The sequence below is a fragment of the Antrostomus carolinensis genome, unplaced genomic scaffold (assembly GCF_000700745.2).
Source record: "Antrostomus carolinensis isolate BGI_N321 unplaced genomic scaffold, ASM70074v2 scaffold3752, whole genome shotgun sequence".
NCBI lineage: Eukaryota > Metazoa > Chordata > Aves > Caprimulgiformes > Caprimulgidae > Antrostomus > Antrostomus carolinensis.
In genome coordinates, this window is record NW_010300024.1 from 36775 (window position 1) to 52515 (window position 15741).

At 49.5% G+C, this 15741-nt stretch overlaps 1 protein-coding gene across 1 annotated transcript in view; it reads right to left on the reverse strand.

Moving 5' to 3' along the window:
• The window catches only part of SGSM1 (small G protein signaling modulator 1), a 27228-nt gene extending 23010 nt beyond the window's left edge, over positions 1 to 4218 (reverse strand). The window contains exons 1-2 of the mRNA XM_029083747.1: positions 4204 to 4218; positions 3780 to 3855 (exon numbers count right to left, since the gene is read on the reverse strand). Coding sequence (XP_028939580.1) covers positions 3780 to 3843 — 64 coding nt within the window. The 5' untranslated portion in view covers positions 3844 to 3855; positions 4204 to 4218. The remainder of the gene's footprint in view (positions 1 to 3779; positions 3856 to 4203) is intronic.
• Between the last annotated feature and the right edge of the window lie 11523 nt (positions 4219 to 15741).

The following is a 15741-nucleotide window of genomic DNA, read 5'->3' on the forward strand; positions in this document are numbered from 1 at the left end:
GGGAAAGAGGTTATTTATAAGCTCGCTCGGCTCATGGAGAGCAACCACACCGAGGAAGGTGCACACACCACTCAGATGAAAGCAAACAGCAGACAGACCAGAAGGAGTAGACACCAGAAAGTGCAGCAGCATCATTAAGAAGCCAGAAGGAACCGACGAGCCCTTCGTGCCTGGATGCCTCAGCTCCGTGTCGCAGGAGGCTATAAATAATTGCAGGCTGCGAAGCCTCGTGCTGCACAGAAAAGCAGCGAATGAGTCACACCCTGAAGCCTGTTCTGCTCATTCGATGCCATTCGGTCAGCAGCGTACAAAGGCACACGGGCCTGAAACAAGCATCCGCGTGCCTTTTATGTGAGGACCCAGGAGAAAAGGAAGAAGGCAGCCTCTCCCTGCTCTCCAAAGAGGAAAAGGAGACCTCTCAGCTCCCTTCTCTTCCTTTTCTGTGACTGTGTCTGTGGATGCTACAGTCTCATTCAGTGGTGAGAGTGCTGCACGAGCCTCCTTGGAGCAACTTCTTCAATAGCTACTTGTCATCACTTCTGTCATCTTCTTCCCAGCCTCCAAATTAGCAACTTGCCCTTCAGCTATTTGTAAATTGAGGAGCACCACTCCCCCTCCGCAGTATTTGCTCAGCAGCAGCCACATGGCCCCAGCCTGGGTGTGCTGGAAGCGCAGGTGACTGTCACTCCACAAACATCTCTGCTGAGAGTGACAGGCACAGCGAGCTCCACGCACGCAGGGGCTGCCACCCCCTGACCTGGAAGCCAGGGCTCATGGTGTCAGAGTAGAGCAGCAGAGAGGTTCTATGGCAGCTTCAGTCCCAGGGCTGAGTGAGGGGATGTTTGGGGATGACAGGGGAGTTTATTGCTTTGTCCTTTAAAGAAACTTGCATGGCCAAGGACCCTGTGAGGTCCCCATCCCCCTGTGAAGCCCTCGGTGTGTCAATGCTGAGCAGACACCCCGCAGCAGCGGGGGGAGCCCGGCTGCGCTTGCCCAGGCTCCTCCATTTGCAGGAGCAACTCTTCCCCTTGCAGCTATGCCAGGCTCCGAGCAGGGACCACAGGGACTGGCTAGCTGTCACCTGGGCAGCAGAGGTGGCACCAAACAGCAAAGCACAGATAAAACCAGCACCCAGCTCTTCCAGAAGCCAGGAGCAGTCACTCCTAAAGCCCTTTCAGCCGTATTGTTTGCAGGGGACAACCAGTCTCCCTCCCTTAACGCTGCCTCTTGCAGAAAGCAGGGAAGGTTTGTCAGCAGCTCTGTACCTGCAGAAAGGAACACAGGTTGTTTCTGCCACCTCAGAGGCAACTGCTGGCCTGGGAAGGCCCCTGGTCTCAAGGATTCACCATTGCATGTCAGCAAGGTGTCCAAGATCTGTTCCAACAGCTCCCAGGCACTTTGCAGAGGCCAAGCTCTGCCCTGGGGTGCCCTGAGGGATCCTCCAAAGACCTCCAGGAAGGTCATGGCTCTTAGGAAGGCTCAGGCCATGGGAGCCCGTAACATCACCTCCACGACACAGCAGAGCTGGGCCCAGACTCCGGCTCAGCAGCCGCCGGCGCTGCAGCCTGTCTGCTCAGCCATCAGCCCGCGTGTTGCCATAGACACTGCCGCGGCAGCACGTGGTGGATAACACGGACACCAGGGCTGGAAAATTGGTGAGTGGGCAGAGAGGGAGCACAGCATCTTCCAGCAGAGCTACAGCGATGCCTCCTCTGTCCGTCTTCTCAGTAGAAATACAGGAAAGGGAGATGGCAGCAGGGGAGCACGGCAGCCAGCTGCAGGGCAGGGCAGGGCAGGCACAGCTTCCTCAGCCGCTCACGGCCAGGGAGCTTGCGAGATCAGAGAGAGCCAGGAGAAACAGCAACCCACCTTCCAGAGGCGACCTCTGCCCATGCCCGAGCTCTGCTGGGGCACAGGCACACACTGCACTTCCCAAAAGCCCCTTCCAAGCAGGGACAGACACTGCACTCCAGGACAAGACACCCTGTCCTGGGTGGGCAGCGGAAACCCCAACCACTTGCACCAGGAGTTCAGTGTAGGAGCTTCATCTTGCAAAATTCAAGGAGCATCCCAAAGAGGGCAATTCCACCAGTTTTGGTGGATGGAGCTTCATCTCACACACACAAGCAGGGAATCACAACAGGGTAAGACACCAACCACCATCCTGAGCCCTCAGCAAGTCCCTTCAGCAAACAGCCTCCACTATTTGCCCAGAGCTGCCAGTGACCAGCAGCAGCAGCTTTTGCATCCACATCACTCCAAGAGCAGCACCTGGAGGGAGAACCACCACGTCTGGCGGATGGGTCTGTTGCAATGCTGACTGCTGCTCTGTTACACCTAACACTGCCAAGAGACGGGGATATAAACAATTCAAAACCTGGGAATAGCACCATTGTACAAGCCAACTACCAACTAGAGGACAACAGGGGACTTGCTCTTCTTCCATAGTGGTCACTGGCATCTCCCAAAACCAGTATCCATCTCTCAGACAGCTGCTAGTCAGGAGACAGAGGCAGATGGAGGGCATCAGGCGCCTTGCCAAAGCATGCTCTCGAGCTCTAGGTGAGTGGGTAAACACTTGACACTGACAGGGCACAGACACCACAGCTCACAGGTCTGATTAATGTGGTACCTTTGTTTGGAGCCCCACATCTGGCTCCAGCTCCATCCCACCTGCCACCCCCAAGGGGCTGAGAAATTTTCTTCTCCGTGCAGCATCTCACACAAAGGGCCTGTCCCACACCCAGGGCTACAACCACCTCACTCATCCAACAGCCTGAAGCACTCGCCCTGTTATCAGCAGACTAATTGGTTTCTGCCTAGGTTTGGAATTCAAACATCCCCTCATCCACCAGCCAGGTCTTCCCACTTTTGCAAACACTGATGCCAGCAGCACTTGGCAGACGGGACAACTGAAGCTGCCAAAGAAGCTGCTTTGCCCCAGCATCAACCATGCCCAGGGCAGACAGTTATTCTCCAAAGCTGCAAATGTGCCACCTCAATTGCAAAGTCTCCTCAGCTGATCAGCAGTGATCTTACTAAACAGTGACATTCTGTTTTCATCTGTCAGAGAAGAGATGGGGAGCCAATGCTGTGGGCCTTTAGCACTGCTCTGTGGGCTGGTCCAGCCCCCAGAAACCTTCTTCAGCCCCCAGAAAGCTTCTTCAGCAGTTGAGACACTGCCATGTTTACAAAAATGTCACACCAGGAGGGGGAAAAAAAATTTTAAAAAAGGTAAAAAAGGTGAAAAAAGCAGGTTAAGTGAAAAGCAGAGCTGCCAGAAAAGCAGCCCGAATCCTGCACAATACCAGAGCAGATCTCCCACAAACTCCACTTCAAATTCTTTAGCAGCATCCAGCCTCTTGCTCCTCCATTCACACAGACTGAAGACTCTGTTCCATAAATTCCTGTTCTATAATAGCAAAGAAATATTTGGACTTCATAGACTTTCTGTAGAATCAATTCTCAAGGGAATTAAAAAAAATACATTATTTCTAATATTTCCCAAGTGACTGTAGACACTGTCAGCATCCCTCCCTCTTTTGACACATCTCAATGTATTTTAAGCACAGAGTGAAGGCCTCAGGGACTCGGACCACTGCCAGAACAACATCCTCTGGCACTAACCATCTCCCCAGCCCCAGCACAACACCCCAGAGCTGGAGCGTGTCCCCAGGAAACCCACGTAGCACAACCCCAGCGCTGGGCAGGGGAAGCCCAGCATGAAGAGTGTCCTCCAGCCCTGGGTTCACGTCAACATCCCACCACCAGAGACTCACCACAGAAGGAGATGATGTGGCTGCTGTCCTCATGCACAAACTTCCTTGTCACCGCCTCCTCCATGATCTGCTTCACCTGTTGAACAGACACATGGTTGGAAAAAACATTGAATTTCAGCCACAGACCAGAGAGAGGAGACCTGCAGCGGAGCGGGCGCGGGATGCTCTGCTTGCTTCGTGTCTGTGAGGAAACCTCCTCTGCTCTCTGACTTTTCTAACCGCCTCTAACAGCACACGGGGTCTCAGGGAGAATCAATCCATCTTTATCTGCTCAGCATCACTGGCTATTTCAAAAAGTCAGGTATAAAAAAAAGCGTTGTTTTGTTTTTGAGAAACTTCAAAGTAGGAAAACGAGGAGCGGAGAATTAAGCGCAGGAATCGAGCATCACTTGGAGAAAAGACATCTTATCAAGAGTAACCCAACCTCACATTTAATGCTTTTCACACTATTGTTACACTCTTTCCTTTCATGGGGATTTGACAAATTCCGTGTGACACAGCTGTCCCAAATGACTGTAACTGTCAGTCAATGCCAAACTCAATGATCCCTGGCACTGAACGTGACCAGGAATGCTATTTGCAACCAGCACTGCCCTCCAACTGAGTCTGTGCCACTCATAACATTGTCCCCTCCACACCTCCCACTGCTCCTGGCACCTTGCTGATGTGCTGAACTGGGTTATTGTCTACAAGGAGGACATTGATGGGATCACCAAAACACATGCTGCTGCTAAACAGAAGTGGTTCTGGGCACCTCAAGCAACCTCACGCTTGCAACAGAAATGACTTCTTCCAGCACCCACAGGCTGCTGGGGATGGCCTGACTTTCAGGGTGGGATTCTGCAGGATGATGTGGGGGAGCGTGGTCCTGTGATCAGGGCCAAAGCACTGCCAGGGGAACACAGAGCAGCTCCGAGAGCTGCCTCAGCTCTCAGGAAACATCATCTGCATTTGTCACCATGTCTCTGTAGGATGCAGGAGAGATGTGGAGAGTGCTCAGAGAGGTTTGAGCCTTGCTGGAGAGAAAGTGCTGGAGAAGGAGCTGTTATTAATGAAGGAGGTGTCATTAACGAAGGAGGCAGCCAAGACTGACAGCCCCATGAACCTCCCTTGCTCTGCCAGCTGCCATGCTCCATCCAGACTGCTTCCCGACTCCGTGCCCTTCGCAGCCTCGCTGGCTAAGCCCTGCCAGCTCATACCAGGCCACAGGATTTGCCGTCCCTCTGTCTGCCCCCTCATCACCTTGCAGACCTGGGGTGAACACTGCAGCCTTTCCAGGCAGACCCCTGCTGTCCTGCTCCCGAGGTGCTGGTGGGCTTCTCACATCCAGCCTGTCTCACCCTGCTCGGAGCGGTGGCGACTCCCATCCCTGGTTGTCAGCCTCCCTCAGCCTGCTGAAATCAGCACTAGTCCAGCTGAATGTCTGGTCCTTAAATGTTGAGTTCCTAACCATCTTCCCTTCTAAATACAGAGCTGCCAGTGTGCCCAGATCTCATCTTCTCGTGTCTCTAGAACATCTTGCTTTTCACTCTTTGCTTTCACTGGGGGAAGGGTTCACAGTGCAGAGGTGGGTGTAGGAGGGGCTCTGCTTATGGAGATGTTCTCTCTGAAGGCACAGGGAGGAGGAAAAAACAGCAGGTCAAGACTTGGCCAAGCAAACCTTGTATGGAGGAGACCTTTAATGGCATCATTTGGGGAATTAAACTCCTTTGCAAGATATAACCAAGGTCAGTTACACACAGCTGACAGCTCAATAAAGGAAATCCTTTTACAAATACGGATTAAGAAAAAAAAAGTCATATCTAAAGCCAAAAGCATCTCTCTGCATGTCAAAGCACACAGGTCAGCTCCGTGCACAGCTCTGCTCGACGTGCTGGTGAAGAACAGAGCCTGCTTGTGAGCCCGGGGAGCAGGACTGGCAGCGATTTCACCTGTACACCAGCAGCTCGGATGAGCTGACAGCGAAGTCAGGAACTCACAGCAGGGAACATCACCGAGATCTGGACCTCGGGACTGGAGGTGGCTCAGAGAGCTGGGAAATTCCCCTGGACACGGCACGATACAACTCCTGGAGCTCCTACATCCCAACCCTGCGCTTGGAGCAGCGACTCCAGCCGCAGGAACACCACGGACACGGAGAGCTCCACTTCCAGAGACCCACAGAAAAGCTCCCTCTTCCTCCTCAGTGCTTTATTGTGGCAAGTGGCCAAACACTGCAGCATCAGGGCACCTTCCAGCGAGGCCAGGAGAGGTGAGGTTAGCAAGCCCTTCATGTCACCATGTACAGTTCTTCCCCTTGCACCACTGCCATGTGCTGAGCATCATGGAAGGGGCGTCTGCAACCCTCAGGGAGGATGTTGAAGGGATACAACTGCTCGTGGGGCTGTGCTGCTAACCATGACAGATATTGCTTAAAAAAACCAAAACAAAACAAAAAAAACCCACAAAAAACCTCCAAACATCACACTAAAAAAGCAAAACAAAAAACCAGCAAGAAGAGTGGGAATTTTTAAATTTCAATCAGGTCATCAGGGATCCAAAATGTTTCCTGCAACATTGTGATCAGGAAACATCAGGGGAACTCATCCTCTCTGTGAATCACCCAAAAGCGTAAACCAAGAATGTGTATTTTAGACCTCCCAAGAATACAACGAGGAATCAATGCACAGAGTTTGTTCCAGCTTCCGACTAAATTAGCAGCATATTCAAATTAAAGCAGCATATTCAAGTATTTGTCAGCTGGTGTCTGGCTGCTTTGATGCAACGCCCGCAGTCACACCTACCCCAGGAACTGCCTTCTGTGGGGCAGGGACCATCTGGTTCTGCAGTGCCCATGGAGCAACCAGCACAGCAGGACTCCAGCTCTGACCAAGCACCTTGGTGCCAACACAGTACAAACAACCTGCACTCTCAAGGTACACACAAAAAAAACCTTCCAAGAGATGCAGTTTAGTGGAAAATTACTCATTAAAAAAAAAAAATGCACTGTATTGACTGAGGTTATCACACTAAACAAAATAAATCAAAGATATCTAAAGAAATAGAAGTGGGAAGGACATCGCAGCAAGGACAGTCACCTGACGTGAAGGGACAGAGCAGAGCGGGAGCAGCTACAGGACAAACAGCCCCCACAGGTAAGGGCCAGACAAATGGATACAACCTCATAACAGAAAACAAATGTTACACCAAGAAAGATTTCAAACAAAACAATCTTACATCTGCTCGTAAATGGACACAGCTGGCAGCTGTAGGACAGCTCCAGCCCTAAGAACCCCAAAACCTCACTATAAACAAGAGATGTGGACAGGCTGGAGAAGGACCAGAGAAGGGCCACAGAGATCATAAAAGGATGGGGAAGCCTCCACGTCAGGAGGGGCTGAGAGAATTGGGTTTGTTCAGCCTGGAGAAGAGAAGGCTGAGGGGAGATCTCATCACCATGTTCCAGTACCTAAAGGCTGGCTACAAAGAGGGAGACTCCCTTTTTACAAGGGGTCACATGGAAAAGACAAGGGGTGATGGGTACAAGTCACTCCTGGGGAGATTCCAATCAGACACAAGAGGAAAATTTTTCACAATGAGAACAATCACCCACTGGAATAATGTCCCCAGGGAAGTGCTAGATTCCTCAACATTGGACACTTTGGTGCTTGTCTAGACCACACTTTCAGTTTTGCCAAGAAAGGTTGGACCAGATGATCCTTGAGGTCCCTCCCAACCTGGTATTCTATGAAAGCTCTTGATAGGTCTCCTATGCTGCTGCCTGCAGATCCCAGAGGACTCTCCCACCAGGACCCCAGCCCCTCTGCAGCCAGCCAGGGTCACAAATGCCACAGCAGAAGCCACCATTTGCTGCTCCCAGATCACCTCCTGACAGCCAAGCGGGTTCGTGGCACTGCAGGGATGGAGGACGCCAGCTCACCCATGTTTGGCTCGCTCCAGAGAAGACTTGAACAGCCTCTACACACGCTGCATTCCGGCATTTTAATGCTAATTCTCACACTGAAGCCAGAACAATCTCAACAAATGAAGCTGCCCACTCTTTATGTAAAGCCAGTCTAAGGAAAATGAGATGTTTGCTCTTCTTTTATTAGAAAGGAAATTAAAACAGCAACTAATAATTTAGCTGTAGGTAAACTTGAGAGGAATATCATCAAGTATTCCACAGCAATGAAACCCTCCTCCTGGCTCCAGCTACAAGCACAGGACAAATCACCCCCAGCTCTGGGACAGCAGGGTCACAGGGACACCCCACAACCAGGCGTCCCACAAACTCAACAGCATTAACTGCAGTTCCAAAAATACAAGAGAAGACAGGCTAGGCTGGACATTGCCATCCGGATCACTGACCCCTGAACAGGTGAGCTGCTCCTTCTTTGCCTCATGTGCATGTTGGAATTATAGGGAAAACATTTTATTTTTTTCCCCTCCTTGTTTTGTCTCCAAAGCTGATCCCAGAGCCACAGGCACTGAGAAGAGTCCTTGGGTTATGGCAATCATCAGAGGCATCAGGAACCCCAGCACACCAAGGATTTGAGTTTGCACCCCCACATCTCCAGTGAGGTTCCTGATCCCAGAGGTCTCAGCCTCTCCTTTGGCCCCCCTGGGCCTGGCCAGCTCCATCACAGCCCAAACATTGATATTAAAATTTTGTTTCAATAACTGCTTTACTTTCCCCCTTCAAAAACAAAAACAAACCCTTACCTATCCAACAGCCCTCGGACCCCAGTGAGAGATGCAGGTTTAGATCTCTCTCCTACAAAATTCCCAGGCTTTGGCTTCATCTCAAAGTCCAATTTTCCTGTAACAAGGCTTCATCACCATTCCCAGTCCCAGCTGTCATTTACATTGGTGGAGCAAGCCAAATATTACAGCAGTTACAATAACCACCGAGGTGCAGAGACCAGGAGCAAACCAATAACTCTGGGTTTAATTAGTCTAAGGCCATATTGACTCACAACTCTTACCTGGCTGGATTTTTCCAGGCAAGTCACCACACAACCTGTATGTGGTGATTATTCAGTGATGTTTACAGTCAGAATTGCCCGTCATGCTTCTTGCAAAGCCTTTCGCTGCTTATCAAGGCATTTGTATTGAAGCACAGCTTCTCCCATGCTCGTAACCCTCTGGAATTGTTTCTAGCAAGCCAGATGCAAACAGAGTCCCCACCTTGATCCTTTTCCTGGTCCTGTTTCACAGTGAAACTCGGTCACTTGGCTAAAAGGGCTGCAGAACAGCGAGCTCTGTGCAATACGGCTGCAGTGACGCTCCCAGGAACGGGTCTGTTTGATAGACCCATTCTCATGGGTCCTGGAGACAGAACCCTGGGAGATGGTCTCTGGTAAGGAGGCACACGGGCAACCGAGCAGCAAAGCCAAGAGTCAGGTGCTCAGACTCCTCTGTCCCACACCAGAAGGGCAAAGCACCCAGACACAGAAGCACATATGACCAGAGCAATGGGAGAGCAGAACCGGGTCTGATTTCAGCCTCTGCAGTGAGACTTTCCACAAAGACAGTCACTTAATCTAAAGAAAAGCTACAATAAAATAAATTCTCCCAGCAACTGAGTTGTTTTTTGGTTTTTTTTTGCAGAAGTGTGTTTTTAGAAACTGCTATCGATCTGGTTGGGTCAGAAACAGTAAAACCTTCTGCTGAATGTTCATGCAACCCGCATCCTGAAAACAAAAGATTTACAGTAAAAAATAAGAGTGCAAATTCAGATGTCTTCTGCTACCTCAGAACATCCAGCTCTGCACAGGGTGTCTGGGATTTGGGTGGGATGAGATGATGCTGCACCAGGGGCAGTATCTGTACCTCTGCACTGCCTGTACCTCTCAGACTCCACCTTGCCCAGGAGGGCAACCAAGCACCAACTGCCACGGTGCCAGACAAAACCGCTCCCCAGCAGCACCAACACGGCTCTGAGACACCCTGGCAGACACAGGAGGAGCCTTGGAAACCCCTCCTGCTCCCCATCTCTTCTTAGCAGACTGGAGGAAGACGATTCCTATCCCAAGCAAATACGTAGGGAATCAGAAAGAGCATCCCGATGAGCATCCAGCACAAACAGGCACAGTGTGCAGGACCTGCCACTGCCACTTGTCATTCATTCCCAATGCTTTTCTCTTCCATGAGCTTGTTTAATCTGCTCTTCTATGTGTTAAACAAACCCCAAAACGAAACAAAAAAAAACCAAACCCCAAACCACTTCACTTTTTATGGGCTTTAAACTTGGTTTGCTTTTGTGTGTTCGCTTTCCAGATCCTTTTATGAGCTGGTGTTTTCTCATTCTCATTGCAGTTTTTAAGTGCTGCTTTGATTATGTATGTGGAAGTTAATTCTAGCACTTAAGAATCCCATTTTACACGTCAGTTTTGATGCAACAAGTCCACGTGGGCACTCCTTGATGTAATCTGAGCATTTCTTTAATTGCTTTTCCGAATCAAGGTCTCTTTCCAGGAATACACTCTGGTTAAGCTCCACGGGAAGCAGTTTCCCATTCGCTGTGCGAGACTCGTCCATGTAGCGCTAGGTTATTATCACTTCTCGGGTATAAAATGCTACAGGATCACTTAATGAAGCAGATGCCATATTAAGACAATCCCAGGCATGTTTGTACTCACAAGGACAAACACTATTCCCTTGCACGGCAGCTCCAGCAGCCCCACTGCAGGGCTTTGCCACCCGCTCACCCCACTAACATTTCCCAGTAGAAACTGGTTTTTGTCCCCAACTCTTCGGTTGGCTCCTACCAAAGGTGTCCAAGGCAAAGCAAATGGGAAATCTCTGCTCAGCTCTAGGACACGAAGACATCACCCCAAACCCCATGTCTCCTACTGCTGGACTGTTCACTCTGGTGCCCACAGAAGTGTCTGTGGGGCACAGCGCACGGGGGATGGTGGGCATCAAAACCAGTACGTTCAATTCCACCTCATGTGCTGCAGCTAAAAGCCACTTTTTCAGCTGAAGTGGAACTTCTCAGTCCAATACCTCTCAAAAAACAGATTTATGTTCTCATTTGAAAATTAAATGTCTGCCTATTGCCTGTCATGTTGCTACAGCATCCTTCTTGAGCAGACTCATTTATAAAATTCATATTAACAAACTCAGTGTTGCAAGACATGGTTTCTTATCTTTCCAACAACAAACGCTCTGATTATTCCAAAAGCAGGTGCCAGACAGACTTTTCCAGCACCATCACAAGCTGCAGCCAAGCTTTGTCACTTATCTAAGAGTTTACTAGCTGACCAATAAATAATTCCAATTAATTGTGCTCCAAATCAGTTAAAATACTGCCAGCTCCAGAGTACATGCACTATTTATACCCGGAGACTTCAAAAACTCTAATCAGCCATTTCAATGGACCAAGAGAGCACAGACTCCTTGCACCATGGGAGGACACCACGGGGACAGCTCTAACAGCACCAGATCCTTGACATGCACTGGCCCTTAAAACCGTTTGGCAGCTCCACGTTCTTGCTGCCACGGAAAACATCGATCGCAATCCTACCAACCGAGACCTTTGGCTTTTGTAAAAGTCTTATTTAATTATTCATTCACTGCTTACTAAATAAAACATAGCACCTTCTGCAGCTGGGGTGTCATCCACGTGGCACACATGTGGGATTTTCAGGGCAGCCAGCAGACCTTCCCCAGGAACCACAGGTACTCACGGTGGGGAACCGGGCTGAGTCTCCCTGGGGGGGGCCAGGAGGAAGAAGGTGTTAACGTATAGAAACTCCGAGTATTTGGACAGTTTGCTGGAAAATAAATCAAAAAGATATCAAACAGAAGGATCCATAATACAAGATCATACCCTGAGGGAAATGGGAATGATCCCAGCGATGTATATTTGCTGACAGTATTTTGCACCAGACTGTCTTCATAGGGCACTAACTTTTGGCCAAAAAAATCCATCCACACAACACTAAATTCAGACGATGCTATAGCTGGTGCTATTTCTGTTGTGCCTGTCAAACACAAATCTCCAGGCCATCTGTCAGCACGGCTGCTACTGCTAGCTGTGAGATGCTCAATAAAGATGCTGCAACGTTTCAGGAAAACTTTAGTCATTTCTCTGTTTTCAAGGCCTGATCTCAAAGCTTTATGACCCTGTTTTGTTCTGCACCCATCACCCCACAAAGCTGCTGTTTTCTGAGGTGCTGTTACGCTGACAAGCGTTTTGGTTTCAACTAGCAAACATGGCAAAGACTGACACTGTTTGCAATGAAACCAGGTACGACTTCCAACCCCAAATTGCTTGGAAGTCCTGAATTTGTGCAAAACCAGGTTATTTCCATGGCAACGGCCAGGATGCCACAAGAAGAGGGTGACATTTTGGCAGCAGAAAGGAGAGGCTGGGTGGGGAGGAAGGAGGCTGCTCTGGCACACAGACCTCGTCTCCCTGAACGCAGAGAAGGAAGATGAAGGAAGGAGGAAAGCAGCACGAAACCTCTTCTGGGTATGAAAGATCAAGCCTGGGCCTTCTGGAGTATGAGAGCACTTCTGCACACCACTGCTTTTATCTTCAAAAGGAGAGAAAATGGTCCCCAGTGATTAGTAATACTCTTTTCAGAAGAGATCGATGCAGGCAATCGAGAAATGCTGCATTAAGGCCGTCTGTTTGCTTTTGATACAGGAACATTTGAAAAAGGCTGACCTGGGTGCTTGAGAGATATCAAGAGGTCCCTCTGCAAACAGCAGCTTTCATTACAAACCTGCAGCTTATCATCCTCATCTTCATTTTGCCTGAGCAGCTTTGACAGCTATACAAAGGCCTTTCTTTTTTTATTATTTTTTAAATTGGCCTTGAGAACATTTAAAGCTATCAACATTAATTTTTCAAATCCTAATAACATTAAATTAATTTACAATTTTCTACCAATCCAGAATGAAATAGCTGGCACTGACACCCACAATCTGATATTTTGGAACTATGGGCATATAGACACGCTCCAGAAAAACAAATCCAAGCTGCAAAAATATTGCTCTTCCCAGTCACTCAGCGTTACTGAGCCACAAAGTAGACAATATGGTTGAGTAGCGTGGGCAGATCATTAAAGGGTGGGAGGAAGAAAGACTGACTGTTGTCCCTATGATATATGATGATGGAATTAGTCAACAGCTACACAGTGACGACCATTCAAGTTATTAAAAAATAAACAATATATCTGATAGAAGACTGCAGAACACCAGCAAGCGAGCTGGCTGTGGTCAATCAACAACAGTATTAAAAAAAATTCAAAGAACAGGCAGCAAAATGTTCAACACAGGCACAGAGGTTATTGACGAGTAAAAGACTTAAAGCCACTTGCTGAGTGGAGAGTTAAATATAAATGAAGTTTCTGCAGAAGAAGCAGCACGACAACTGTTTACTTTCATATTCCATTCAGCTTTTCACACAACCCATTTTCCAGGCACAGTGTAGTACTGTCTGTATTTCATCAGTAACACCTACTTCCCCACCTATTCTTGTATGCAAAGCAATTACCTGGAGGCAGTAAAAACACACCACAGGAGTCTCCTCGATCAAAAATGAAACTTTTAAAAGAAGGAGAGGAACATGGGTTGCAAAAAGAGTATTTTTAGTTGACAATCCAACACCCTTTTAAACCTGGATGTTTCAGGGTCTGGGTTTTTAAAGAAGCTTCATTCCATCTGATAAAAGCTCTAAAAAAAATGAGAGAAGATTTGGTTATGCTTCTCATCCTGCATAACAGGAAACAGGATTCCTCAGCCAGCCCTACTTCCACTCCTTCCCTTGCAGTCCGCTGACAAACAGTCTATTTAGCAGCTTTCAGGATTAGTTTGATTTATTATCACCATATGGGGAAAAGGAAAAAGCCTGTGATAGCACAACTCATTTCAACCTGTAAATCTACTGCAGAGCAGGACTTCTTAAAAATAAAAATGCATTAACCATGGCAACAACCATACATCGAAGTCCATTTGCTCATTGCTGTGCTTGGGGTAATTTCGATTTTCTGTTTATCTACCTACTCCCATCAGACCTTGTCTTCACAGCATTTGATTCCTTCGGTTATCACACTAGGATGACAGATGTGCTGTGGCTTCCCAAGCGTGATCCACGGCTGTCCCCAGCCACAGTGGAGCTCACCTGCGCTTGAGGAGCCCAGCAGCTCACACAGAGCCACAGCTGAAGCAAAACCAGACACAGTCTAATGAAATAAGATGCAGTTTTGTGAAAGGGAAAAATTCCAAGAGTGTGTGGGGAGAGAGGGGAGCAAGAGATTTCTGCAGCTGGCCCTTTCTACTACTCCTTGAAGTCTGCACAAGCTCCTGACTTATCCTGAAGTCAGTCTAGGAGAGGAAAAAAAAACAAAAGCATGAGCAAAACAGGCTTAATGAGCCTAAGAATGCCCCAGCAGCTCCCAATTTCAGGGATGTTGCTAAAAAATTAACTACATCACCTCTGGGATCATGTTTCCCCAGGTTTTTTAAATCCTAACAGGGCAAAGCCCAGGTGGGGAGAGCTCAGAGGAGGGGTCTGACATGGGATCCCCCCCCCTGCAGCTGTGCACAGACAGCCCCACCTCGCTGACCACAGCCCCTGCCAGCTCTCACTGCTTCCAGTGGCCACTGAGCTGGGAGAAACCTGAAGGAAGGTGCAACCAACTGCTACCTGCATGGGGAAGGAACCCACATCCACACCAACACCAACGTCCTGAGGCAGAGCCCAGCGTGATGAGACCACCAGAAACAAACAAACAAATCTCTGCTCTGCGTCAGCACCACCCTTGCTAAAGGGCTGCTGGAGAGATACCAGACTGCACTGAGCACCCACGTCACGGCACCGTGACACGCTGGCTGGTGGCATTTCACCAGGGCAGAAGGGCTCTCCCCATTCCCCACCTCTCTCCTTCAACACACTCTTTACCTGCATCCACCAAACCCTCGTACAACACGGTTAATTTACCAAAAGCCAGCAGAAGGGCACGTTCCAACCTTCCTCCCTTAGGCACAAGCTGCACTTTCCCTGAGCACACAGCCCTTGGGGGAAGAGCAAAGGCAGAGGTGCCCAGTACTGAACAGAAGATGCTCGCACGCCGTGACAGCCTGCGAAGGCCATCGCGGTCCCCGGAAGGAAGCTGCTGGCTGAGTGGTTTAAGGGGCACGCCGAGGGGCAATCCTCACCTCCCATCCTGCAGCAGCAGTCGACGCACAGCCTGCTGTTTTGTCTCTCTCCACTCAGGAGGAGCCACAGACAGACAGTAATAATGAGATGTCAGCTTTCCCTGCGATGCTAAATAAATGTCATACCCTTTTTCTGGTTTAATAGCTGTTGCCAAGGCAACAAGTAGTATTCCTTACCACCACACCCGGCACAGGACTAAAGGTGGGAAGTGGTCTGGATGAACAGCCAAACACACTGCGCTGTCACCCTCCCCAGACCTACCACCCATGGGTCCTGCTCACCCTGCTCCGAGCAGTGTCCCCAGTGGGGACATTCCACTTTCCAGAGCCTGTAAACTGGTTTTTAAGATGCTGGTAAGACCAGAAATAAAACGTTGCACATCACACCTTCCAAAATCCCAAGAGAGATGACATGTGGGGACAGACCACAGGGAGGAGATGACAACAGCTCCTGGCGATCCAGCACTCTGCTGCACAGCGGAGCAAATCCAGGACCCTCCAGCAGGTCCCATGATATTCAGTGGCTTCAGACCCTGGCCACAGCCTGGTGGCTCAGCTGGCCCCGCTGGCCCACGCAGCCACCTCCACGCGTGAGCAACACACCAAGTACGTGGCAGAGCCGTGGGACCCTCAGCTCCCTGCCCATCCCTACCGTCAGCTCACCGTGTCAAGGCTGCGCAGACGCTTGATGCTCGGCCTAAAACACAGAATAAACTAACAGAGAGTTAAATATGCCCGAGAAGAGAGACCAGAGCAAGCAGGTGTAAAACCACCATCACCTGGCTCTGGAAACACCAACACCCCTGTGCGT